General features: G+C 55.9%; 2 protein-coding genes across 3 annotated transcripts; one reads left to right on the forward strand and one right to left on the reverse strand.

Moving 5' to 3' along the window:
• Positions 1-1,957: 1,957 nt before the first annotated feature.
• LOC115842716 (adenomatous polyposis coli protein 2-like) lies at positions 1,958-12,355 on the reverse strand. Its single transcript, XM_060291218.1, has 6 exons — positions 11,872-12,355; positions 11,622-11,697; positions 10,933-11,590; positions 7,219-7,326; positions 4,917-5,045; positions 1,958-3,803 (listed from the first exon to the last, which is right to left on the reverse strand). The coding sequence occupies exons 1-6, from the start codon at positions 12,353-12,355 to the stop codon at positions 3,753-3,755; spliced, it is 1,506 nt and encodes a 501-aa protein (XP_060147201.1). The 3' UTR covers positions 1,958-3,752.
• On the forward strand, positions 11,112-24,475 carry GPRC5C (G protein-coupled receptor class C group 5 member C). Of its 2 annotated transcripts, none has more exons than XM_030837560.3 (4): positions 11,112-11,554; positions 17,954-19,039; positions 21,785-21,879; positions 23,862-24,475. In XM_030837560.3, the coding sequence occupies exons 2-4, from the start codon at positions 17,986-17,988 to the stop codon at positions 24,039-24,041; spliced, it is 1,329 nt and encodes a 442-aa protein (XP_030693420.1). In that variant the 5' UTR covers positions 11,112-11,554; positions 17,954-17,985; the 3' UTR covers positions 24,042-24,475. The 2 variants fall into 2 exon arrangements, with proteins under 2 accessions (XP_030693420.1, XP_030693418.2); XM_030837558.2 differs by lacking the exon at positions 11,112-11,554 and adding an exon at positions 11,565-11,940.
• Positions 24,476-26,538: the final 2,063 nt, after the last annotated feature.

The following is a 26,538-nucleotide window of genomic DNA, read 5'->3' on the forward strand; positions in this document are numbered from 1 at the left end:
CCAGTGCAGGGGATACGGGTTCGTGCCCCGGTCCGGAAGGATCCCACGTGCCGCGGAGCGGCTGGGCCCGTGAGCCATGGCCGCTGAGCCTGCGCGTCCAGAGCCTGTGCTCCGCAGCGGGAGAGGCCACAACAGAGAGAGGCCCGCGTACCGAAGGAAAAAAGAAAAAAAAAAATGACCTTGGACAAGCAGAGGCCAAGGAGCCTTAAGTCTGTGGCTCCTGCCCCACATCTGATAATAGGAAACAGTGAATGCCTGCAGTAAATGAGGCAATGGGGAAAAAAATCAGAAATAAGAAAAAGCAGCGGCATGTGAAGTTTACCTTTGAATGAGCAGTGTCACCTATGAAAATTGGACGCAAAGAATTTCCAGGTGTGCTTGTAGCTTTCCAAAGACTCCTCGTGGCAAGTGTAGCCATGTGGAAAATATCAAGTGAGGTTACCGGGTGTGGTTTTTCCAAAACTGTCACTGAAGCGTGGTAGAATACGCCGCCCCAAAATATGCTTCTTAGGCGCAAGGATTATCTTGAGAAACAGCACACAGAGGAGAAACTCTAGAAGCAGAGCCGCAATTACCCTTTGGTAAGAGAAATTGACATTGATAGGGGACATCTCCATTTGTAGTGGTGTCTCCCACTCTGTGCCAGGAAAAGAAGGGTGGCTCTAAATCCTGACAGTCTTATCAGTGGAGAAGGTGTTGACAGAAATCTTCATAACCTTACTCTTGTTTATCACAATGCTTTTCCTTTCTCCCCCCCTTTTTTTTTTTTTCTTTACCTTTTGGCCATGGCACGTGGCAAGTGGGATCTTAGTTCTCCGATCAGGGACCGAACCCACGACCCCTGCCTTGGCAGCGTGGAGTCTTAACCACTGGACCACCAGGGAAGTCCCCAACACCTCTCTTTTGTCTTAAGCTGAAGATGGTATCTAAGTCTGAATTCTAAGCCACCTTTTTGAGTTACTCGCTTTTCCCCTGGTTATTCCCCATGTATACATGAGGTAAACATGTGAATAAACATGTTTGTTTTTCTCTTGTTAATGTGTCTTTTGCTACAGAGTTCCCAGCAGAGAACTTAGAAGAGTAGAGGGAAAATTACTTGCCCATAACAGCACCCAAGGCCCTCACTTCATCTGACCTGCATTTTCTCTGGAGCTCTACCACGTCCACAAAGAGGAGTCTGGGTGAGAAGGGGCAAGACCAGACATCAACGGAAAATAATTCAAGATAACTGCCTCTGACCTCCAGGGAGAGGGAACCTACAAGGGGTCAGCTCCTGAAAAATGTTTCTGAGGGCTGGTCTTTGGGGCTGGCTCACAACTTTCTTCTTGAGCTCTGGTCCCCCTCCCACCTCCGGGACCCTCATCTTCCAACAGACAAGAGTCTGGGGGCTTCAGATTATGGGTCTGCCCAATGCCTCTCACTGCAGCATTGCGCCCCTGAGGACTCCACATTCTAACGCACTCTCATTACTTCTCTCTCCATGAAAACCCCGCTGCCGGGAGTGTGTTCATTTAATCACGCTGCTCTCCAACCACTCACCCTCCGGTCGGCTACTGTTCCTCGGCCCCAGTTCTTTTCATCACTTTGCGTTCCTGGGAAGCGTCTGCTTGTCTTCAAGATAGATTTGTATTTCGGTGACTCTCAAATTCTATGAGACACAAGCATCGCTTGGAGAACTTGTTAAAATACAGAATCTGGGGCAGATTCAGAAAATCTATAGTCTTTTCTAAATTTTTATTTTATTTTATTTATTTGGCTGCCTTGGGTCTCAGTTGCGGCACACGGGCTCCAGAACGTGCGGGCTCAGTAGTTGCAGCGCAGGCTTAGTTGCCCCGCAGCATGTGGGATCTTCGTTCCCCGACCAGGGATTGAACCTGTGTCCCCTTCATTGGAAAGCAGATTCTTAACCACTGGACCGCCAGGGAAGTCCATTCATTTTTATTTTATATTGGAATATAGTTGATTAACAATCTTGTGTTAGTTTCAGGTGTACAGCAAAGTGATTCAGTTATACATATACATGTATCTATTCTTTTCCAAATTCTTTTCCCATTTAGGTTATTACAGAATATTGAGCAGAGTTCCCTGTGCTATAGAAAATCTATAGTCTTGATAATAAGCTCTAGGTTATGATGAGACTTGAACTCCGAGGAACCATGCCCTAACTGGGATGATTTCAGACCAGACTGGAAAATATTTGGCAGCCAAATTAATAAAGACAAAGGAAGAGAAGCCTAATAGTGACTTCCTGATCCTTAGTCATGCCTCCAACACAGGAGGGCCAAAGAGTGGATGTGCGAAGGAACAGAAAACTGCAAGGCTCTCATTTCCTGGAACGCATCCCTTGTGGGTCTGTTCTGTGCTTCCCACCCTGGCTCCACCCTTATGTTGCAGGAAGGGGGACCCCTTCCAGGGCTCGAGAGTGGGCTCTTGTCTAACACTTGGAAATGAATTGTCCGAGGAGACACACGTGCTGACAAAGCAAGAGACTTTTTTTTTAATCTATTTTTTAAAATAAATTTATTTATTTTATTTATTTATTTTTGGCTGTGTTGGGTCTTCATTGCTGCGAGCGGGCTTTCTTTAGTTGCGGCGAGCGGGGGCTACTCTTTGTTGCAGTGTGCGGGCTTCTCATTGCGGTGGCTTCTCTTGCTGCGGAGCCTGGGCTCTAGGCGTGCGGGCTTCAGTAGTTGTGGCGTGCGGGCTTCAGTAGTTGTGGCATGCAGGCTCAGTAGTTGTGGCATGCGGGCTCAGTAGTTGTGGCTCACGGGCTCTACAGCACAGGCTCCGTAGTTGTGGTGCACGCGCTTAATTGCTCCGTGGCATGTGGGATCTTCCCGGACCAGGGATCAAACCCATGTCCCCTACACTGGCAGGCAGATTCTTAACCACTGCACCACCAGGGAAGCCCAAAGCAAGAGACTTTAATGGGAAAGGGCGCCCGGGTGGAGAGCCAGCGGGGTAAGGGAACCCGGGAGAACTGCTCTGCCACGTGGCTCGCAGTCTCAGGTTTTATGGTGATGGGGTTAGTCTCCCGGTTGGCTCTGGCCAATCACTCTGACGCAGGGTCCTTCCTGGTGGCTCGCGCATGGCTCGGCCAAGATGAATTACAGCGAGAAGGATTCTGGGAGGTTGGTAGGACATATGCACTGGCGTCTGCTCTCTCCTTTTGACCTTTCCCAAATCCTTCCAGTTGGTGGTAGCTTGTTAGTTCCATGTTCCTTACCAGGACCTCCTGTTATAAGATAACTCATGCAAGTGATTACTATCTTGCCTGGTCAGGGCAGGTGGCTTCGGTCAGTGGTTCCCCCAACACGCTCATCCTCCAATGGCCCTCATTCCCCAAAAAGCAGGGAAGCTGCCCACCTGGCTGTGACGACACAGAATCCTTCACGGGCCATCCGCGCCAGTTGTGTTTTTCCACCTTCCTCTCCTCATAGGTGACTTGAACGATTCTTGGTTTGACCTTGGTTCTCAAGGGCAGTGTGCATCATTAATCATATTTGGCAGTGGGGAGAGGGGATTTTTACAGACAGCCACTTAGGCTTCTTCTTGGCTAGAGACTCAAATTCCATAGCCCAGAATGGAACCGAGAAATCTGCTTTTTAAACAAACACAACAACGGACCCTGAAGCTGTGCGCTGACGTTTGGGAAAGCCTAAGGACAAGCTTGTTTCCATTTTTGTGAGTTGCTTTCTCCCTACACAGACTGGCAGCGGAGGAAGACGAGCCTGGGACCGGACGGTCCCAAATCACTGGTCACTCCAGCCAAGGGTTCTCAGATCCGTGGTTTCATGTAATCTCTGCAGGGGAAGAGGGGCAGGGATTATCACCTCATTTTACAGATGAGCAAGTTCTGTGCTCTTTGGACAACTCTGTTGCCCTTTCCAGCTCTAAAAGTCTATGATTTCATGGCAGGAGATCAAAACACCGGGCCTAAGCTTTACGTCCATCACTTGTGACCTTAGGTAGGCTCTCTTCCCAACTTGGCCTCCAGTTCCCACATGAGGATAATAAAACCAGGCATCATCTCAGGGGCTTCTCTGAGGGCTCTCCCAAAACAGGTTAATCACGGGGATTTAACTTTGTTGTAAATTGGGTTTGATTATGACCCTAGTCTTTTGTCACCCAAACTCAGTTTTCATACTTGATAGTTTGCACTGCAGAATCAGATCTTCCCATCTCAATTTAAGAAGGAAGGGAGGGAGGGAGGGAGGGAGAGAGGGAGGGAGGGAGGGAGAAGGCTCTCAGAGGAAATCCATCATTGGATTTAAATGTGAGGGACTGCACCAGAATGCCAGTGGATGGGTTAATGTGGCAGAGTGGGTATGAGGACAAACTGTAAAACTAAAGGAAAATGACTACAGGTTGTATGGTGTGAGTGACAGCAAGAATGAAGGCTGTTGTAGCCAAGGGCTGAAGTATAGATTGTTTATGGCCAGTCCCCACTTTAGCAAAACCACAACTGCTATTAAGACACTCAGATGCACCATCAGTGGTTCTGAACTTTGTATGATGATTTGAACTCTGCCTTATCATCGGAGGGAAAGCAAACAGCACGTCTACCAAAGGGGCTGAAATTTCAGCTGCTGCCAGGCGTCCCGGAGCTCCATCACAGTCCCAGAATAGCGCAGCTCGGTTCCCAGCAGCCTCGGGCTGCACCGCAGCAGCTGGGCTTCCGGCAACGGAGCTGGAGTCGAGCCTCAAGCAGCGGCCGGAACAGCTGGGACCGAACTCCACCCAGATGCCAGCTGGCTGGCACTGCCCTGCTGGAGGCGCCATGTCTGGTGAGTGCAGGCAGTTCTGGCTCTCCTGTGGCACCCTGACTCTCCCCCTGTCCCCTTGGGGTCCTGGCTGAGTTTGAGAGGACCCTCAGGGTGCCCCCAAATCCCAGGCGAAGGGGTGGGGGCAGAGACCGTGTCTTTTGAAGGCTTTGGGTCATCTAGGCTGGTGGCTGGCGAGGCTGATGAAGGGCAGAGCCGTCCTGAAGGTGGGCACAGAGAGGACGTGATCACAGCGGGCTGGCGGCCACCAGGAGAACAGGGCTGAAGAAGGGAGAAAGGGCAGAGAGGGAGACACACAGCCCAGCCACAGGCCAGGCAGCTGCCCAGTGCAGCGCTGTCGTGAGGCTGGCTTCTGAAGGCGATGGGATTGTTGGGAGTAGGGAGAGGGGCTGAGAAGGAAGGCTGCGGACTAGACAGCTGGTCAGCTCTGTTTCCAATGTCCTTCTCCTGTACTGGCCCATGCAGAACCTTCATCTATTTACTCCCTCGCAAATTTTTTTTTTTTTTTTTTTGGCTGCGCTGCACGCCATTCGAGATCTTCCCCGACCGGGGATAGAAAGTGTGACCCCTGCATGGAAGTGCGGACCGCCAGGGAAGTCCCCCTGGCAAACACTGATCGAGGCCCTGTCACGGGCAAGGATGGACAGGTACACATCTTTCCCTCAAAGAGCTTACACCCTGGTTGAAGACATGAGACAGGTACATAAACAAACATTCGTAGAGCAGAAAATGAGCTACATAAGAGATATGAAAGCGCTTTGGGACATAGAACAGCGAAGTTAAAACCAGTCCAGCAGAGTTAAAACCAGTGGGTTCTAATCCAAGGCTAGTCCCTTAGCCTTTATGAACCTCAGTTTTTTGGGTTTTTGGGATTTTTTTTGCGGTATGCGGGCCTCTCACCGTTGTGGCCTCTCCCACTGCGGAGCACAGCCTCCGGACGCGCAGGCTTAGCGGCCATGGCTCACGGGCCCAGCCGCTCCGCGGCATGTGGGATCTTCCCGGACCGGGACACGAACCCACGTCCCCTGCATTGGCAGGCGGACTCTCAACCACTGCGCCACCAGGGAAGCCCGAACCTCAGTTTGAAATTGAACTCCTAGGGTTGTCAAGATCAAATATATATAAAAGACACGGAAAGTTGTACAGTGCTACACAGAGGTATAAACTATCATGGGTGTTGTTGCATTATTAGATGAGCCAGTGTTTGTGTGTCTCTGAGCTTCTTGGCCTGGGATTCTGGGAGGCGGGGATCTGAGTGTGGAGCTCAGGACAGCAGCCAGGCCAAGCCTAGACCCGGAACCCACCCCTTCCCCCTAGAAAAGGCTGACAGCATCCCTCAGGTCCTGGCCCATCATTCCACCCATTTTATTATAGGTACAGAGCAGTATCCTGGGGGCTGCAGGGAAGGCTAGGCATGAAATCTGCTCCTCACTGAGCCTATCATGGAATTACAGAGGCCAGATATCTATGTATAAAATATAATTAACTGTGCAAAGCAGCACAAGATTGGCAAATTCATGCTAGAGGGGAAGCTTTGGGAGGGCAGAGGGAGGAGTTGTATGGGGCGGGGTCACCAGCAAAGGCTTCTGGGAGAAGCAGAGGCTTTAAAAGGGGAACGGTTTAGAGAGGCCGGGAAGGGGCACCCTGGATTGAGAGTGGGGGACATTGTGAGTGAAGCCACAGGAAGGTCAGTCCGGTGGCCAGACCCAGAGCTGACCTCTCAGGCTGCAGTGGCCGTTTCCTGTGGGGAAGAGGAGGGAGAGGAGGTGGCCAGTCCAGGTTGAATGCAGGCTGCAGGGGCCTTAAATGCTGGGCAAGGGAGTTAGATCTTTTACTCAGAGGGAGTGGGAACCAGTGACGATCTTAGGAGCCGAGAATGCCAGGGGGAAGTCAGTGAATGTCCCGCAGCAGAGGGGGTTTGCAGGTGACTGGAGGTGTCAGGGAACGGAAGGAAGACTGCAGGCAGGGTGATTAGGTTGTGTGTGTGTAACCCCTGTGGGAGGGTGCGCCTGCCCTGAAATGTTCTCACAAGGGGGCGTGGGGGGGGGGTGTGAGGGGAGACTCTTCCTCAAGGAAGGGAAGGGGGACTAAACACTGCTGTGTACACATTTCTTTTCTGTTTTTGGAAGGGGCGGGTTGAGGGGCCTGAATCCCTGGACCCTGGTTCCTAGATTCACTCAGTCTATTGACGGAGGTTCTCCAGACCTGGGCAGCTCAGAAAATGCAGCTCTCTCCTTCTAACAGGGAGCTGGTTAGTGGCCACTGAGCCATGGGCAGGGAAGGGGGGAGAGGGAGAGGCAGGTTTTGTGGTCACCATGGACGGGCTCAGCGTCAGGTGACATTCCGGCAGGTTCTGCCCTAGGCCCGCTTCCGGGTACCCTCCCAGAGGGGTCATCCATGGGCAGCGGTTGTGGCGAATGGGTGTTTGTCTCACCTGCTCCCTGGCCCCTGGCTTCCTGCTTCTTAAGGGGCCACCGTGGTACCTGGGTCCTCTCAAAATGCCAGGTGGTATCAGGCTGCTCCAAGCCGGCAGTCCTAGGAGCTGAAGAGAAGAGGAAACTTAGCCAGACACCGCAGCCTGGGCAGGAACCAGTTAATGCGGAGCCTGGGAGCAAGGAGAGGTCAAACGCAAAATCTGTTTACCAGCTGGTTTGGGTACACCCAGCTGCCGAGTGCAAGATTCCAGGCACCTACCTGTCAGGGGGCCAAGAGCCTCGCCCTCAGCTCAGCGAGGGACTACGTCTGCTCCACGGGGGCCAGGGGGTCAGGCGGCAAGATCAGGGGCACTCAACCCTCTAGGGAGGGAGAGCCGGCCTCCCAGTCCCCGGAGGAGGAAATGGCTCCTGAAAGAGATTCTGCACACTGAACCGGCAATCCAGGACCCCTGCTACCCAGGCAATAGGGAAGCCCCTCTAGGGAGCAGAACTGACCTCGAGCACCCCCGGGGCCAGCTCACCTGCTCCTCCAGTGCCCCAAGTTGGGTTGCCAAGGCCCTTACCCTGCATTCTAATGCAGGGTGTTGCCGGCCCAGGGGAGGTGGTGTCTCCAGCAGGTACTGGGCTTGCCTGCTTCCCAGGAAGGCCTGTGGCCAGTGGGCAAGGCAGGCACGGCCCTGTTTGCATGGTGTTTGCAGTGGTCCACCCCAGGGTGATGGGGAAGGTCAGCAGGGGGCTGCCCTCCAGGGGCCATGTCTCAACTCTTGCTGCTAGGGTTCAAACCATAGAATAAATGGATCTTCCGAGTGTCAGGTTCGGTGCCAGATACCGGGAACAACACAACGAGTGAGACGTGTCCCTGCTATTGAGAGGACAAGAACTGAGAAGGCTAAGATACACCGAGATAAATGATAAATAAACAAATGCATACTAGGCTGTGGGTAAACAGGGCAGCTCACAGCGGTTCATTCTGGGGAAGGTGAGGAGAGCATGGCAGAGAAAGGGACATTGGAGCTGAGCTTTGAGGCTGGGCAGGTTTTAAAAACCTTTGGTCAGACAGGGAAAGGGGGTTGGGGGAGGAAAAGAATAGCACAGGAGAAGCCCAGAGTATGGCACGGCGAGGCTGCTACAAGAGTTTGGATTAAACACTGCTAGAACTTTTTTTTTTTTTTTTGGCCGCGATGCATGGCTTGCGGGACCTTAGTTCCCTGACCAGGGATTGAACCCGCGCCCCTGGCAGTGGAAGTGTGGAGTCCTAACCTCTGGACCACCAGGGAATTCCCACTGCTAGGCCTTTTTAACTGTCAGGGGACTAAGGCTCAGAGGGGATGGACCAGGAAAGGAGAGGTTGATCACTGAGCATCTGAGTGTCAAGCTTGTGCGAGGCCCATCGTAGACATGGCTTCGTTCCAAGGATTGGGGGTGGTGCTATCCTGACCTCTTTATAGTAGAGGAAAGTGGGGCTCAGAGCAGTGAAGTGACTTGTCCAGGCCATACAACCGGCAAGTGGCAAAGTTGCACCCCACCCTGGGCCTTGTCACTAGCTTAGACTCATGCGGCTCAAAAAGGAATTGTTCCAATGCATAAAGGTAGTTTCGATCAGCCGGCGGCCAACAGGAACTCACACACCGTGCTGGGAAGGAGGGGTACAGACGCCGTCCACACAATCCATTGATCCAAGATCTATCTGAACAGTGGGAAGGCAGTGTCCCTATGGGACCGCTTCTCAAAGTGTTACCTTTCAGGGAAGATGGGAGTTCATAAAGGCTTACGTGCCGATGTATTATTACATTGGGCGAAGGGTACCTGGGGGCGCAGATGAGTCTGCGGTTGGAGTCTTTGACGCAATGGCGCCTCCCACCAAACTTCTCTCCCGGCCACTGGCCGTGTCCATCGGGACCCACAGCCGTCCAGCTCCCAGGGCTGGGGGTGAGGCTCTCAGGATCTCCACCCTCCAGTGTTCCTGCTATTGACAGGCCCTGGGGGATTAAAGCCAAGGGCACCAGGGATCCTGGAGCCTCAGAAGCCCCAGGTCGTCTGCCCCGAGGGCCTTCCTTTGTCTTGAAGGCGTATCCTGTTCCAGAGTGAGATGTTCCAGAGTGAGATGGGGCGGAAAGGGGGAGAGCAAACCGTTCTCAGAAAACGGCCCTACATTTCCACTGCCGTCATGGCACAGGGCTGGCTGGGGGCGGAGCTCATTCACTGAGGTGTCCAGGCCTGTTTCCAGTACACTGCCAGTGGGTGGCCAGGCACCGGATACCCCAACCTGGCCCCTGCCTGGGCCCGGAGGGAGGGGTGAGACTTGCCTCATGGGAGAAGTCTCTGGAGGGTGAAGGGGTTCTCCACGATCGAGACAGATCCCGAATTCACCTGTGTCTCCCTGAGGTCACTTGTATCCTGGTCTCCCCACCCCTTTCCCAGGCTCCTAGATCTGGCTTTAAACATATGCTAATGAGGGACCCCTCCCAGCAAACTTGTTTCAGCGTTGGTTGCCCAGCTGATGAAAACTAGTCAGAGGTTAGAGTGACTGATCTGTTTCGGGAAGGTCTGACCTGCTGCTCCCCCTTTCAGGGTGGGCCCCCCACTGCCTGGCCCTTACACAGGTCTGCACGTGCTCACGTCCGGTGTGTGTGTGCGCGGGGTCGTCCCTGAGATGCAGGAGGTGGAGTTATTAGGGGAAGGAGACCAAAGGCACAGCAATGCGCTCTTCCTCTCAACATTGAAAATAATTGAAACAATTCAGTCCTCACGTTTTCCAGGCCAGCCAGAGAGGGCCAGGCGCAGGAAGAGATATAGGGTTCTAGAAAAGCAGGGCCTCACCGCCAGCCCAGGCTGCTAAGCAAACATTCCCTCCAGGAGTCCGAAAACTGGTGTGCGAGGGGAGGAGCCAGCGTGGGGTTTCTCGCTCCGGCAGCTCCGGGTGATTCAGGGAGTTTGACTTCTGGTTGTCATAGATGGAAGCACGCAAACAAACAAACCGGGAGGTCCCCTCCCCTCTGCCTGCGCCCTCCCCCACCTTGCTACCCCCAGCCCCAGACCAGCCGCCTCCCCCCACGATTCCCGCCCTCCTCCCGGGCGCTCCGGGCAGAACCAACACGCCCAGCCGCCCGCCAGGCCACCGGCTGACTCCGACCGCGCGCCGCTGGCGATCCCCCAGGCAACTCGGCGTCACGAGAACCAGCACCCCGGAGACCCGGCGCCCGGCCTTGCCTCCGCGTCCCCTGGGCCCCGGCCAGGCGCAACAAGCACTCCCTTCTCCGTGCGCCGCGGCCCCTCCGGGCCTCCGGCGCTTGCCAACTAGGCCCCGCTGCGTAGCCCACCTCCCGCGGAGCCCGCAGCCCTGGGAGAAGGCAGCGGGAAAATCTCTTGTTTACTGGGCCGGGGTGATCCTAGGTTGGATTCGCTTCCCCATTTCTGCAGTTCCCCTTCTGCTGATTCCTGGGACCGGGGAGGAAAGGGGGGCAACCCGCTGACGCACCCCAGGATAGGGAGTGAGGTTGGGGTACGGGGAGGGGGGAACTCGAACTCGTGCAAAAGTCCCCGGGCGGCGGCAGGGGCAGGACTCGGTGGCCAGGCCGATGTGTCACGGAGCGCAGAGACCGCGGGGGCCGGGTTAAACACTGTACTTCGGGGAACTGAACCGTGAAGGCTAATTAGGACAGGTCCGAACAGGGAACGGGGACACGGGGAGGGGAGCGCGCGCTAAGGTGGACCGTGTCCCGGCGATCGCAGGAAACCCAGGCGCCGGGTAGTCGGACCCAGGGCGACTTCTGCCCACGGTCCCGAGTGGTTCTGGGCCCGGCCCACGGCGTTAGGGGCGCGCGGGGTGGCGTTCCCACGCACACTTGGTGAGCCGGGTGCCGGGGAAGGATCGCGCGTGCAAGAGGTGGACGCTCGGTGTGTGGTGTGTCCACGTGTGCAAGCTCGGGGAGGGCAGAAGGCGCGACAAAGACAGACTTTGTATCTGAGTGTGCGCCTCGCTCTAGTCCGGAGCGGCGAACTGTGCCCCGCGTGTGTCTCACGGGAGAGCCAGGACGAAGGTGACAAAGACTAGGTGTCCGCCCCAGAGAGACGCACCAAGGTGGCCCCCGCGCGTGTTTGTGTGCGCGCGCGCTGGGACTCGCGGAGAGGGAGAGCCCGCCCGCGAATTGTGTTGGGCTGCACCCCAAACCGCTTTCCGGAGAGAAAACCGAGTCCCGAAAGTAAGTGCGCGTGAGTGTGCGCGCGCCCGCGTGCGGGGGCGTGGCAGTAAACAGCAGCAGCCCACAAGCCGGCCTGGCCAGAAACTCCGATCTCCCTCCCCTGCCGGAAAGTGCGTCTAGTCGCAGCCTGGAGGTGAGTCGGGGATGGGTGGGGGGAGGGCCGGCCGGGCTTTGTTACTGTGTAAGCGGATTGCACGTACCTGGAGCGCCGCGGGCGCCCGATAAGCTCCTCAATGGAGGTGATGTCACGGTGATGCAGGCGCCGGCCCACCCTCGCTGCGAGGAAGGAGCCGAGCGCGGGCAGAGGCCAGCGCGAGGGCGAGAGACGGAGCGCAGCCAGCTCCGAGTCCCGGGGAGAGGCAGGCCCTGCGCCCCGATCCCCCGCCTGAGCCCCGCCACCTCAGACCAGGGTTGGGCCTGGCCCCGCTCTCTGCGCCGAGTCCCTCCCACCCCCGCTCGCGCCCCGCCTGGACTTGGCCCCGGACGCCGCGCCGGAGCTGGGCCGGCGACGCGTCCCAGGTAAGGGCTGCAGCCTGCTCGCTCCGCCCTCCCCTCGGCCGCCGGGAAGAGTGGGGTCGGGCTGGTGGGGAGTGGGCGAGGGTTGAGGCCCAGGGGTGGCGAACCGGGGCGCGGAGGACACCGCTTCTACTTCGCTCGCTCGCAGAAACTTTCCAAAGCGGAGCAGGCTGGGGACTGGGGGTGTGGGAAGCCCGGCGCTGCGGCTCGGAGTTGGCGGCGAGGGAGAACTCCACGATCGGGGTCTCCAAGGACTACCCCCTCCTCCCTCGCAGCCTCTCTGCGTGACTCCGCGGCCAGTAGTGACTGGGGGGCCGGCGTCCTCTCCGCGGCCCGCTACCGTGGATGGGGAGGGCAGGTTTCTGGGACCTGAGGAAATGGGAGAGAGGTTGGCCCCCTGCTCTTTCTGTTCCGCCATCCAGGGGAGCGTGGGTGTGGACCCCGGTCCCGGCGAGAGGTATAGGGAGGGGAGGGCTTAATCTTCCTGCGGGAAGTTCGGAACTTCGGTCAGTCGTAGGCCCTCTACCTTTGGCGGCGTGGCTTCTAGATCCCTTCTCTTTCCCCGCTCCTCCCTCACGCCCCACGGGGTTTCCTGCGCGCTTCCCAGCCGCGGAGGTACAGTTGCGCCTCTCCAGCCCCAGACCCACAGTTTCAAATCCAGCAAAACGCAGTCATTGAAAAAACCCCACGCTCTTGATCCTAGAGCTCAGGGACCCGAATATGTTGAAATAGGGTTTTGTGCTCTTGGAGGTTCCCTGCCTGGGCCTTTATCTGTGGCTGGGGAAGGGCGTGCCGCTGGGGGGTGGGGCGCATTCCGGAGTGGCTTTCCAGAGCGGACCCTTGGGTTGAGGACTCACGTGTTTCAGACTGTTCAGGGAACTGGGAGCCGAATATCCACCCTCGGTGTGAAGGTCTAAGCCTGGGGTTCCTGGAAGCCCTCTACCCCACCCCCCAACTTGGGCTCTGAAGTAGCCCCGTACAGGTACAGGCATCTCCGACCCCTCTTCTTATTGGTTGGTTTAAACACCAGAGCCCCCTGAACAGAGGAGTAAGACGGCAGGACCTAACCGGGGGCGGAGAGGAAGGAGGAGATGGATGGGAGAAGGGGAGGATGTGGGAAGGCTGCCAGTGGGTCCATCCGTCTCTCTTCATGGGCTGCTGAGTGGCGGCAGACCCGGCAGGAAGGAGGCTCCTCTGTGGCTCTGCTTAGGCGCCTCGGAGAGGGGCCTCTACATGGTCGTGGCACCCTTGAAGGTCCCTGGCTGTGGGTCTGTATCTTACTCTGTCCCTTTGAGCCCAGGAGACAGACCAAGGCTGCAGTGTGAAGCTCGTGTTGCCCTTTTCAGGATGGTTCTCAGGCTTTCGTGTAGATGGTCGGGGAGTGAGGAAAGGTGAGAAGGCCTGGCTGCCTCATCCTTGCTGGGTGAAGCCCATTCAGGGCTGGCTGGGCCTCTGAGCCACCACTCTGCTGAGGTCTCTCTGCCTCCCCTGGGAGAGGGAAAGAGGGAGGAAGGGGATTCTGGAACTGGATTGGGCTGACTCAGACCTGAGCTGGGGACTGAGTGGCTGAGCCTAGGGAAAGGCCGATTTCAGAGGTGATTAAAAATACTTGTATAACTGATTCCAGGGAGGTGAAGCAAAAGGGCCCCTTTGTCCAGAAAATAATCTGCAGCTCGGCTGGGCTGCAGCCATGGTGTGGGGGGAACTCATGGGACTGAAGGAGGTCCCCCTCCTTGGTCCTACTGAGAACCTTTTTTAAAAAAATATATTTATTTGGCTGTGCCAGGTCTTAGTTGAGGCACGCGGGATCTTTAGTTGCAGCACGCGGACTCTTAGTTGTGGCATGTGGGATCTAGTTCCCTGACCCTGGATCGAACCTGGGCCCCCTGCATTGGGAGCTCGGAGTCTTAACCACTAGACCACCAGGGAAGTCTCCCCTACTGAGAACCTTAAAGCAGGAGACGTGACTCTAAAATGAAGAGGGCGGACTGGGACGGGGAGACATGGGCACCAGATCCGTTCAGTGAATGCTTTTCAAATGCCTACTGTGTTCAGTGCAAGACTAGATGTTGCAGGGGATGCTAAGAAAAACAAGTCTTGTTCACTCCCCTCAGACCTTACAGCCAGGTAGGGGAGACGCCTACGCACACAATTCTAACGATCGAGGGTCAGAAGACAGCCTGGAAGTGCAGGCTCTAGGGACCCGCAGGAGGGAGAGTCTCAAGGTAGAGCTGGTCTGTTTCATCCAAGCCCTTTCCCCCTTGGCCGCCATCTTCAAACACAGCATCCCTTGGCTGGCTGAATCTGCATTCCTGGATGTGGAAGGACACTGGGCTGAGCTTTCTTTAAGTCTCCTGCTGGCCTCCAAGGGTCGCTGTCCCAGGCATTGGACAAGAACCAGGCCCAATGGGTCCGATTTCCCCACTTGAGTTGGTGTCTGGCTGTCTCTCCACTCCCCCACTTTGAAGTTCCCATGTTGGTGGGACCGACAGGCTTAAAGGGTAAGGTCCAGGGCCAACAGCAAAGTGAGAAGGAAATTGGGGTGCGGGCTGTGAAGCTTCTCTGGCCCTGGCCCAAGCTCTTATGAGGTGTTGGATTCTCGCAAGGTACAGGCAGGTATGGCTCTAAGAGCAAGACAGACCAAGAAGAGGGATTGACACAGTGGTCGCAGGCTAAGTGGGAGCGGCCTTGGTGCTTTGTAATGACGTGGCTGTTACAAGATTTGAACTTGCAGCGTGGACTTAGCATCCTTTCCCCCACATCCAGCCAGGCCTTAGACTTTATCTGGGAAAAGATCTCCATTAGGCCTTACCTTTGGCCTTGGTCTTTAGCGGGGGATGAATGTGTCCTCAACAAATCGATTGCCTATGCTTTTTTTCCCAGACTTAAATCTTAAAGCACAGCGCTGGTTATGCCCTCATCATTTAAAAAACAGCCTTCAGTGGCTCCCCACTGCCTTTATTTATTTATTTTTTTAACATCTTTATTGGAGTATAATTGCTTTACAATGATGTGTTAGTTTCTGCTTTATAACAAAGTGAATCAGCTATACATATACATACATATGTTCCCATATCTCCTCTCTCTTGCGTCTCCTTCCCTCCCACCCTCCCTACCCACTGCCTTTAGAATCAAGCCCTAAACTCCTTCCCTGTAGTGTCTCTAATCTGTAGCCAGCCAGCTGCAACCTCCCTTTACAGACTCAGTTCATATTTGGTGAATTTGATTAGAAACTAAATAAAATGCTGTTGGGAGGTGTTCTTCACTCTGTCCTTTCTGACCCCCTCAGCTGGGAAGAACTTCCTCCTCTGTGTTCCTGTAGCACTTTTCTCTCCCCAGAGGTAAATTCTTTTGTGTGACACTTACCTTATTCTTCTTTGGGTAGTTTTCTTGTAGACCTACCTTTTGGACTGTGTTTGTTCATCTTTGTATTTTCCACTGTGCGTCTAGGGGAACTACTGGGCCCGGTCCCCCTAGACGCACAGTAAATATTTGCTGATTTGGAATATTTGTCTGTTCTGACCTGGGGACCCGGCGGAGGGAGATGGGATGAGCAGCTCTTGAAGATGTGCAGATTGCCGGAGGCTAAGTCTGAGTGACCATTCTCAGGGTTCATACCACATCTCCAGCTTCACCCCAAGGTCTAGCTGTTTTGCTGTGAGCCAGAAATACTCATGAGGGAGTTGAGTGCCTAGGACCCCATAGCACGGTATCCATTAATTATCTCCCGGAGTGGTTCAATATTCCTTATCCATTAGCCCTCTCCGATTCCTCTTTTCTCTTCCCAGCCTTTGTAAATAGAGTACAGTTTGTGCTTTATTGATTTACTGTTACACAAAGTCCCCTGCAAGAGCTTATTTAAATCGTGATGGAGGGGAAACATGCTTTTGCATTGGAAGTCGAGAGAAACTAGCTGCGTTACAGTTCACAGGAGTTCACAGGAGTGTGAATTTATTAAAAGTTAATGGTAAGGCTTCCCTGGTGGCGCAGTGGTTGAGAGTCCGCCTGCCGATGCAGGGGACACGGGTTCGTGCCCCGGTCCGGGAAGATCCCACATGCCGCAGAGCCTGCACATCTGGAGCCTGTGCTCCGCAGCGGGAGAGGCCACAGCAGTGAGAGGCCCGCGTACCGAAAAAAAAAAAGTTAATAGTAGGTGTTGTTTGGGGAAAAGCAAGCTTAATTGGCAGACGAGGTTGTAGTTGGGAAGGCTGAGAGACCTAAAATGCTTTCAAGGAGCATATGTAGAGGATATCTTACAGGACTTTGAAAGTTGTTGATCTTTATTCTGTCAGTTTCACTTAATTTTGAGTTTTATTTCCTCTGACTTAGTAGCAGCGTCCTTCCCTTTCTCAATCATGGAGAGACAGTTCTGTTTACCTGTTATATATTAACTAACCAGGAATGGTGAAAACATTAAGGGCTTAGCGGTGTGCAAATCTACACTCCACCTCCTAAAGGGAAGAAAGAGAGGTGGTGGGGAAGTTGGATCGTGCCATTCCCCTCCCAGCCACTAGTGGTCACTATCAGCCCAGGAAAGCTTGGTTGCTGTCTTTCTGGAAAGTTCCTGGGTCCAAGAGGTGAGAGAGGAAGAGGCGGGGTTACACCTAGTTACTTGAACATAATAAGGGGTGATTTAAATGTGGAGTCCCTGCATTTCATAGAATTTTGGAATTTATGACTTGCTTTTTAGAGCATTTAAATTTTCTGTCCTCCAGGTAAATTTAAAGTCTTTGAGTAGAAAACTCACTGTTTTGGTCTTTAATTTCTCTTAACCTGCCACACTCTTTACCTCCACTTCACACAGGGAAAATCCAGCTGGTACTGAAAGCAGGGGTTTGGTTTTCTTTGGTGCCAGTCTACAGCATTTAGTAAGGCTACTGTCCGGGACCGGTCCAGTGAGTCGTTGCAGTAGTAAGTTACCTTCCTGGTGTGAATAAAAGACATCTTTCTTGCCTTCTAGCTACAGTGCCTCAACTGTAGATGTGCCTCTACACATTATAGATTAATTTCTTCCATTATAGATTAATTTCTTTGGGTTTTGCTTTGCCCTTGCCTGGTTCTCGCTTTTAAAATGTTAATGCCTCATAGGAGGATTTTTGCATTAAGTCATTAACTCCCTAGCTGGGAAATTCGTTGTTTTTTTTTTTTAATATTTATTTATTTACTTGGTTGCTCTGAGTCTTAGTTGTGGCAGGCGGCTCCTGAGTTGAGGCACGCGAACTCTCAGTTGCGGCATGCGTGTGGGATCTAGTTTCCTGACCAGGGATTGAACCCAGGCCCCCTGCATTGGGAGCACGGAGTCTTACCTACTGTGCCACCAGGAAAGTCCCAGAAATTCGTTGATTTTATTCTTGAGACTCTAGCAACTGAGCTTCCAAAGAACTTTGGATTCTGAGGAGAAGCGTTGGCACTAAAAGCCGTAAAATGAAGGGCAGAAAAGGGCAGTGGTAGGGAGGCGTCAGGGGAAAAGTGTTGATACATACAACTTTTCAATCATCTCTTCACTTTCTCTGGTTGCAGTTTGCACCTGTTACAGGTGCTTGTGAAATACTCACTGAATGAATGAATGAGTGGCTGATTTGCCGTAGACTCAGGCGTCACAGGGACAGAGTGGAGGGGCGTGGTGTCTGGCCATTTGAACTCTGGAAGTCCCGGGACAGAGAGGAACTGAGTGCTGAGTGAACTTGCTCACAAACCTCAGCCCCCAGCCCACCTGCAAGAGCTCAGGGAGTATCTGGGCCCAGGTTATGATTTGGGGGAGGAGGAGGGGCCTGAAAATTCAGCACAGTTTCCTCCTTTTCCATGACCGGGAACAGGGATCACACTTGGGTTTCATCTCATTTGCCTCTCTGGTCACTTGGTACAAGGCCCAGGAATTCTGTGTTAAGAACGATTCTGAAGCCCAGAGGCACAGACAAGGTCAGTGTGCCGTGGTTCAGGATGGGGGCGACGGCACCTCGTGTGTCAGAGTTTGCCCTGGAGGACTGATTGTGCCTTTTCTCCCCTCCGTCTCTAGGGACCCAGCTGGGGCCTGGCCTGGGAGCCAGGATGGCCATCCAGGAAGCGGTGCTGATATGCCTGGGACTGCCTCTCTTCCTACTCCCAGGGGCCCGGGCCCAGAACCACGCCCCAGCTGGCTGCAGCCCGGACCTCAACCCCCTCTATTACAACCTGTGTGACCGCTCTGGGGCTTGGGGCATCATCTTGGAGGCAGTGGCGGGGGCGGGCATCGTCACCACTTTTGTCCTCACCATCTTCCTCGTGGCCAGCCTCCCCTTCGTGCAGGACACCAAGAAGCGGAGCCTGCTGGGGACCCAGGTGTTCTTCCTGCTGGGGACCCTGGGCCTCTTCTGCCTCGTCTTCGCCTGCGTGGTGAAGCCTGACTTCTCCACCTGCGCCTCTCGGCGCTTCCTCTTCGGGGTCCTGTTCGCCATCTGCTTCGCCTGCCTAGTGGCTCACGTGTTAGCCCTCAACTTCCTGGTCCGGAAGAACCACGGGCCCCGGGGCTGGGTGGTCTTCGTCGTGGCCCTGCTGCTGAGCCTCGTGGAGGTGATCATCAACACGGAGTGGCTGGTCATCACGCTGGTGCGGGCAGGCGGCGGCGAGGGTGGCCCTCCGGCCAACGGCAGTGCCAGCTGGGCCACTGCCTCCCCCTGTGCCATCGCCAACGTGGACTTCGTCATGGCGCTGATCTACGTCATGCTGCTGCTGCTCTGCGCCTTTACGGGGGCCTGGCCCACCCTGTGCGGCCGCTTCAAGCGCTGGCGGAAGCACGGGGTCTTCGTGCTGCTCACCACGGCCACCTCCATCGCCATCTGGGTGGTTTGGATTGTCATGTACACCTACGGCAACCGGCAGCGCAACAGCCCCACGTGGGATGACCCCACGTTGGCCATCACCCTCGCCGCCAATGCCTGGGCCTTCGTGCTCTTCTATGTCATCCCTGAGGTCTCCCAGGTGACCAAGCCCAGCCCGGAGCAGAGCTACCAGGGGGACCTGTACCCCACCCGGGGCGTGGGCTACGAGACCATCCTGAAAGAGCAGAAGGGCCAGAGCATGTTTGTGGAAAACAAGGCGTTTTCCATGGACGAGCCAGCCTCAGGTGGGTCATGGGACATCCTCCCCAGGTGCCCTTTTATTTTCTTTTTTTAGTTTTTAAAAATTGTTGGCCACACCATGCAGCCTGTGGGACCTCAGTTCCCCAGCCAGGGATTGAACCTGGGCCGCAGCAGTGAAGGTGCCAAGTCCTAACCACTGGACCACCAGGGACCTCCCCCCAGGTCCCCTTTTATTCCAGGTGGTTTACTGCAGGACAGGGGACTGGTCTCCTGGGCAAAATGGGAGGTTCCTGAGATTATCCAGAGTTTTCTGCCTTAAAGTCCCTAAATTGCATATTTTAAAAAAAATTCTTTATTTCTTTTTGGCTGCGTTGGGTCTCTGCTGCTGCGCACGGGCTTTCTCTGGTTCCAGCGAGCGGAGGCTACTCTTCATTGCGGTGCGCGGGCTTCTCACTGCGGTGGCTTCTCTTGTTGCGGAGCACGGGCTCTAGGCACACAGGCTTCAGTCGTTGCAGCACGTGGGCTCGGTAGTTGCAGCACGCAGGCTCTAGTAGTTGTGGCGCGTAGGCTCAGTAGTTGTGGCTCTAGAGTGCGGGCTCAGTAGTTGTGGTGCACAGGCTTAGTTGCTCCGAGGCATGTGGGATCTTCCCGGACCAGGGACTGAACCCATGTCCCCTGCGTTGGCAGGTGGATTCTTAACCACTGCGCCACCAGGGAAGTCCCCTAAATTCCATTTTTTTAAGGATTTTTTTCCTATACTCGCGCAATTCATGAATATATTTTCATTGTAAAATTTTACACATTACAGGTAAAATTTCCCTCCACTGTCAGTTCTACCCCATTCCCTCCTGTTCTGTCCCCAGAACTGATCACTGTTGGCTAATATTTTCCTGCCTCAGTTTCCTCATCTGTAAAATGGGGATAATAATGGTTCCTGTTTCATAGGATTCTTTTGAGGATTCAATTAATGCATCTTCTGGCGCTTGGAAGATACTCTAGAAGTATTAGCTATTAGCTCTGTCAATATTATTATCCTTCCAGAGCTTGTTTTTCCATTATGTACATATCCATAGTCTTAGTTTCCTCTTACAGTCTTTTCAGTTCAAACTTTTTTCTTTTTCATAAAATCGCGTGTGCCACATGCTGATCTAAGCAGCACCCGGTATCCAATAGCCAGCTTGTCCCCGAGCTCCTGCCCCGGCTCTGTTAATGGGATGGGGCTCTCCTGAGGTGCTAGGCAGCCCCAGAGCCTTGGTGGTTGGAGCCGAGGGCGCCTCGGAGGTGGAAGCAGCAAGAAGGCAAGAGAAGCCCCTGCAGCCTGGGCCGAGCCCCCGTCGGAAAAAGCTTGGGAGGCAGGAGGGGGTGGCCATTCTCCAGGAGACTCGGTCAGACGTGCTCCCAGCTCCCTAAGGAAGGAGCCTCTTTCTGGCATTTGTTCATTGTAAGGACCACTAGCGTTCATTGAGCACACACTGAGTGCCAGGCACTGAGCCTTTCCGGATGTGCCCTGTGGCATGCGTCTCACGTGCTTTCTTAGCCGGCTGGATACAGCCCCTTCGTCTGCTGTGACCCGGAAAGCCTGGACGCTGACCCCCTACTCTGCTGATCGAGGTGTTGGGGGCTTAAGACTTGACCTGCCTGATTGTTGAGCACTACCTCTGGGACCTCTGCCAGGGGTCAGAGGCAGAGGCAGAGGCAGGGGAGGTTTCAGAATCGGAACTCTCTGCCTTTTTTTTTCTCTACAAGCTGCGATCCCTGTAATCTCCGCCTTGGGGAAAGGAGTGATCCTCACCCTGCCAGGCACTGACCTTTGACCTGCCCAGTGGCGTGGCCCCTGGCATCCGCACAGCCTGGTGCCAAGTGAGGGGGGAAGGTGCAGTTGGTGAGGCTTGGGGACGAATGTTGGGAGGAGCCTCGGCGGCCCCCACCTTTGCTGTCACCCGCTGGCCAGAGAGCCTTTGTCCTCAAGGCAAACACTTCTGGGGCTGTAAGGGTTTTTTTTCCTTTTATTTTATTTTTTCTAAATGGAAAAATCAATTGAGTGAGCCCAGCACTTAGGAAGCCCTATAGAGTTGTAGTCCCTTTAGAGCCACAGGGCCATCAGCCGGCAGGAGACGGGCATCCGCTGCCCCGGCCGTCGCGGCTCAGCCCTCTCCCCGGCCCCCAGAATTGGTCAGCAGCTTTCCTCCGACCCAGCGCCCAGCAGCGTAGAACAGATCGGGAAATCGACACCCCGGAAGGCACAGGGAAGTGTTCCCAGAGCTGAAAATAGTTCTGGAAACTTGCCAGGGGGCCACAGGACCGGATGTGCCTGCAGTCCCCCCGGTGGAGCTCTGGGTCCTGGGCAAACAGCACCCAGCCCTGCCCCATGCAGACTCTTGGGCAGTGGGGTCTCTGCTTATTTACCCTGGCGCCTGGCAGCTGGCCCACAGCAGGAGAGGCCAGAGCTGGAGGCTGGCCATCTTGGAAGGCGGCCGAAGGTCCATGTGCCCCTCTTGGCCTCTGGCCCCAGAGGGCGGAAGGGGATGTGAAGGTTGCTGACGGGACGTTTTTTCGGTGGGAGGGGGTCTCATGCTGCAGGGAAAGCCCCAGGGGAAGGCGAGCATTGTGCTCTCTGTGCATCTAAACAAAGTGATGCTGGGCTCCACGGGGTGGGGTACACCCGCAGCCTCACCCCCAGGGCTGGCCTAGCCCCCTTTTCCCTCTCCCTGCCTCCTGGGGAGCCTTGCCTGAGAGCAGGAAAGGGAGCTTAAAGCCCAGCCCGGAACAGCTGCTATGTCTCCTTGCAGCTAAGAGACCAGTGTCACCGTACAGCGGGTACAACGGGCAGCTGCTGACCAGTGTGTACCAGCCCACTGAGATGACCCTGATACACAAAGCCCCGGTGAGTGGGGTGCCCGGGTGCGCAGGGTGGGTGGCAGCGGGAGGGAGAAGGCAGGCTCTGCATCCGATGCGTCAGCCTTCGGGAGCCCGGGACCCCAGCTCCCGAAGCCTTCCTCCTGGGGTTGATGCTCCTACTGCCTTTCGCGACACTGTGGCGGGACCTGTCTGCCCCATGTCATCGGGGTGTCAAACACCCACTGAGGACAGCTGCTCAGAACAGTCTCTCTCTGAGCTGGTGGGAGCTGCCAGCTTTCCCCTAAGCAGCTTAGGGAGGGACAAGGGGGGGCCTCAGCCAGGTAGGTACCATTCGTGGTGGACCGAGGACCACAGGGCAGGTCTGGGTAGGTATTAGCTGCTCCACCACAGCTGTCCCAAGAGGCTCTCCTGCTCCCTTCCCCCCACCAGCAGGCAGCAGCTCTCGACCTTACACCTCCCCTGGGCTCTGGAAACCAGATGCTCCATTAGCCAAGGGAGGGCGGGTGGGAACAGGAAGCCAGTGGGTTAGTCTTACTCACTCCTATACGTGCCTCCTCCCCGGCTGGCTGACAGTTGCTCTTGGGGAGACCCCTCGCTCTCCAGAGCCTGAACCTGCAGCTAGGTCCCAGGAGAGGGAGGCTGCGGCCAGGAGCGGGAGGCTGCGGCCAGGAGCCAGGATAGGCCGAGGAATGAATCTCTGAAGGGCACAAGCACAGTTTGCCGGCCCCCAGACGCCCAGGGTGCCCCACCTGGCCACCCCTCACCTGTGTGCATGGAGTCGTGCTTCTTCAGGAAGGAGCTGAACTAATAGATATTTTCTCTCACGGAGGCTCCAGAAACATGGTCCCTCGACCCCCAGCGTTACCATCCCCCGGGAGCTTGCTAAAAAGGCACAAGGGCCAGCGGTGTGATGGAGCGAACAGTTAGCATCTCTTCAGTGATGTCACCTCGATAACTTGGAGTTATCCAAGGCATGATGGGAATAACCGCCCACAGAGATCTGCCAACATTACAGATCAGGGTCGTGAAACATTCACCAGCTCACCGCGGGGTGGGGCCCCCTAGGCATGGCTGTGGCTTCATAAACAGTCAGGTGATTCTGACACACAGCCAGGTTGGAGAACCCGTCCTCGATCTAGATGTTCCAGGAGCTACAGGGGGAGGGGGAGTTGGAGATGGTAAATGGGTTGGGAGGACCACCCGGGTCTGAGTGGGTTCAGAAGGCAGCTTGGGGCCCTGGAGCTGCGGGGGTTTGGTGGCAGCTGTGTGCCTAGGGATGAGGCAGGTGAGGCCTGGAGCTCACCTTCCCTCCAGGGTGGGACCTGGGACCCATGCCCCAGCCTCACCCACACAGGAACAGAAGCAACGCAGCTCCGACCAGGATCCAGGCAGAGACTTTGGATTTTAAGTCTCCAAAACTTAAAACTCTCAAACCCCAAACCATTCGGGGTTTAAGTCTCTAAATCAGACTGCTGGATGAGAAACGGGTGACACGCCTGGGGCCTGACAGAAGGGTGTTCTGGGCCCGGCACACCAGCCAGTGATGCCGTTGGGGGGGTGTAATGCCACCGGGGGTACTCAGCTAAGAGTCTTGGAGGAAGGGGGCCTGGGAGCGTAGCCGGGCGGGTCACAGAAGCCCTGTGTGTTTCACTCTCTGTTGGGCCCCAAGGTTTAGGGAGTGGGACAGGGCTTGAGAGGAAGATCCTTTTGGAAAGAGCCGTCCACTGTGTGAAGCCCCAGGACCATCGGAGGTGACTGGGAGCCTCAGTTCCATGCCCAGAGGGTGGCCCTCTGCAGGGTGAGATAAGGGGCTGGAGGTCAGAGGTCAGCTCCTCCATTTCCAGACTCGGAGTCATCCATCCCAGGCCCGGCTGGAAGGGGGCAGAGGGGGAGGGCAGGGAGGGAAGGGGGAGCTGGCAGGCGCAGCCCTGCAGGAAGCGGAGTGGGAGTGTGTGTGCATCCGCCCGGGCAGAACCCAGCTGTGACACCGCCTGTTCTTCCTTCCAGTCGGAAGGAGCTTACGACGTCATCCTCCCGCGGGCCACTGCTAACAGCCAGGTGATGGGCAGTGCCAACTCCACCCTGCGGGCCGAAGACATCTACGCAGCCCAGAGCCACCAGGAGGCCACCCTGCCGAAGGAAGGCAAGAACTCCCAGGTCTTTAGAAACCCCTACGTGTGGGACTGAGGCGGCACCAGGAGGAGGCGGGAAGATCTGGGGACCTGACCGGGCGAGGGTCTTCCTGGGAGCCCCTGCTCTCCCCTCCCCCTCCCCCTCGCTGGCTCAGGACAGGTCAGGGCCTCAGCCGGGAGGCCCTCCCCATCTGCCAGTTCGGCTGGGCGTCCCCGGGCCCCTCACCCACTCCTCAGTGTCTGTGGAGTCCAGGAGCCAACTCCGGCTTCATGTCAGGGTCACCTGGCTTCGTGTCAAGGTCACCTGCGGCGGCCATGCTCCAGCCAAATTGTGTTCTTCCTGGGGTGGCGGCCAGTCAGCACCTACGTTCTCTGGAGTCTTCAGAGAGATTCCTGCAACCTTGAGAGATGTCTCAGGCGCTTCTGTCCCGGGTCTTGCTCCTCTGTGAGGAGCAAGGGTGCCTAATAAACACGTTTCTGCTTTATTAACCCTTCTTCTGGGAATGTCGTGTCCGATCTGGGTTCTCAGTGTCTGATCTGCCCCCCCACCCTGGCCTGTGGGCGTTTCCTCCCCCCCCCCCCCCCCCCCCCCGCTCTGAATCCAGCTCCCAGGAAGGCCGCTGCTGGGTTTTCCTTCTGTGCACCATAGTAGCTGACACCTCTCCCCAGGGAAGGGTTCTTCAGCTAAGCCTGGGTCCGTGTCCTGTGCGATCAGCGTGGACCTCTGGGCCCGGCTCCTGTCTCGGGTCTCGTGCAGCATCTGGGCTTATGTGAGACGAGGCAGCTTTCCTCTGGGATCCCCTCCACTGGGGCCGGGGCCGGGGGAGTTCTGTGGAGGGTATTTGAAGGGAAGATGGGCTGGCTTCAGCCCCTTTAGTGGGAAGGGTGGTGCAGATCCGGCAGTGGATGGGGTGCAGGGCCACTGCTCCGTCTCTTAGATCACAGTGTGTGTGTGTGTCCCAGAACCAGACCATTTTAGGGTTAGACAGGGCCCTGGGGGTAAGTGATCTAAGTAGCTCTCTCACCGCCTCTGACAGGTAAGCAGACTGACCCAGAGAGGCCACAGAGCCTCTGGAAGTGGCCGTGCTGAGACCGGCCAGGCTTTCCCAAGACTCTGGCTTGTAGCGGGTCCCGGCGGCCTGGGTTCAGACGTGCAATGGTGCTCTGACCCTTTGCAAAGGGCTGGCCAAGTCGGCTCCTCCCAGGTTTGGGAATGTTCCTCCCCAACTCGCCAGAAGCTATTTTCTGACACCGGTTGTAGGGAAAAGATGTTTCTGTTGGAAGAGGGGAGAAAGGTTGCTGGAAGAAAAAAAAAATCAAACTTCTCCTTCGACGTCAGATTGCACCAAATCCCCTGGAGACTCAAACCCTTTTATTAGTTGTTCAAACACTTGTTCTTTCTGGTTACTTTAGGCTCAGTCCCCGAAAAATAATACAAGATGTTAGACGCCCTCTTCCCTGGACCGCACGTCGTTCTGCTGTCCTCATTCCTCTGTGTCCAGGCTGGGCAGGGCCCTTGTCACTGGAGCGGGAAGGGCCCGGAGGCCACCGATCTGGAACAGTGGAGTCAGGGGCCGTGTGAAACCCTGGGGCATGTGGCTGGGGCTGTGGTCCACCCCCCTCCCCGCCCCCGCAATTCCTGCCCAGCCCAGCCTCTCCTGGTCCCCAAGTGACCTGAGACCACAGGAGCCGTCTGCAGACACCCAGCCTCCCTCTGGATGCCCTCCCCCGACATCACAGCCCCTGTGCCCCCGGCTGTGGGTGTCCAGATGGTCATCCTTCCTGGCCATCTTTCGGCTCCAGCCTCAGCCAGTCCCGCCCTGCTCCAAGGCGAAGCCAAACCGTGGCAAAGGTGGCCCTTGCCCTTCTCACCTGCACCTCCTGCCACCACCTGGACCGTGGAAGGCCGCTGAGCTGGGCAAAGCTCACTCGAGACCCGGACAGATCGTGCCTCTCTTCCTGGCCTGCGGGTCCTGGATCTGAGCCCCTCTGCATCACCACCTGATACCTTCATTGAACTAGGTCCCATCAAGACACAAGGGAGGGGCTAGGGCGGCATTCTCAGGGGTCGATTGAGAGTCCTGGGCCAGATGGACCGGGGTCTAGGCCTCTCCCAGGACTGAGACTTGTGGGACTGGGCGCAGCCCCTTAGGTACGAGGTGTCCAGGACTGAAGACTGTGCCATTTCCTGGCGGGCAGATGGCTAGGCTTCTGCCTCACCTTGGGCACCTCGACAGCGCTGGTGCTGTCATCACCCATGACAGGCTCCACCAGGTCCTGATGGCCACCAAGGGAAGTGGGGGCGTCCTGGCGACCTGCATGATGCTGGCACTGGCAAAGATGTGCTCACAGCTCCAGACTCGTGGGAACGAGATCTCTGCAGTGTCTCCTTGGCCTCCTGCCCTCGGGTACCAGAGCTGGCTCCTCCAAGGGGCTCAAGCCAGGTGTGTCCCCAGAGCTCACCTCTGCCTGCTGAGACGAGGCAGGATGAGCACAACGCAGGTGCTGACCCCATAGGCGGTCCCACAGCCCTCACCCCCACCCCAGCGCCA

Source organism: Globicephala melas, chromosome 20 (genome assembly GCF_963455315.2).
Source record: "Globicephala melas chromosome 20, mGloMel1.2, whole genome shotgun sequence".
Classification (NCBI taxonomy): Eukaryota; Metazoa; Chordata; class Mammalia; order Artiodactyla; family Delphinidae; genus Globicephala; species Globicephala melas.

Excerpts from the sequence above, each read along its gene's own strand:
- LOC115842716 (XM_060291218.1), bottom strand. The coding sequence starts at position 12,355 with ATGGCGGAACAGAAAGAGCAGGGGGCCAACCTCTCTCCCATTTCCTCA. Across the intron at positions 11,591-11,621 it reads GGGCGCCCGCGGCGCTCCAG|CCCGGCCGGCCCTCCCCCCA; the intron begins GTACGTGCAATC and ends ACAGTAACAAAG. Across the intron at positions 3,804-4,916 it reads CAAAGCCTTCAAAAGACACG|AGATTACATGAAACCACGGA; the intron begins GTCTCTGCCCCC and ends CTTCCCCTGCAG.
- GPRC5C (XM_030837560.3), top strand. The coding sequence starts at position 17,986 with ATGGCCATCCAGGAAGCGGTGCTGATATGCCTGGGACTGCCTCTCTTC. Across the intron at positions 19,040-21,784 it reads CATGGACGAGCCAGCCTCAG|CTAAGAGACCAGTGTCACCG; the intron begins GTGGGTCATGGG and ends GTCTCCTTGCAG. Across the intron at positions 21,880-23,861 it reads CCCTGATACACAAAGCCCCG|TCGGAAGGAGCTTACGACGT; the intron begins GTGAGTGGGGTG and ends TCTTCCTTCCAG.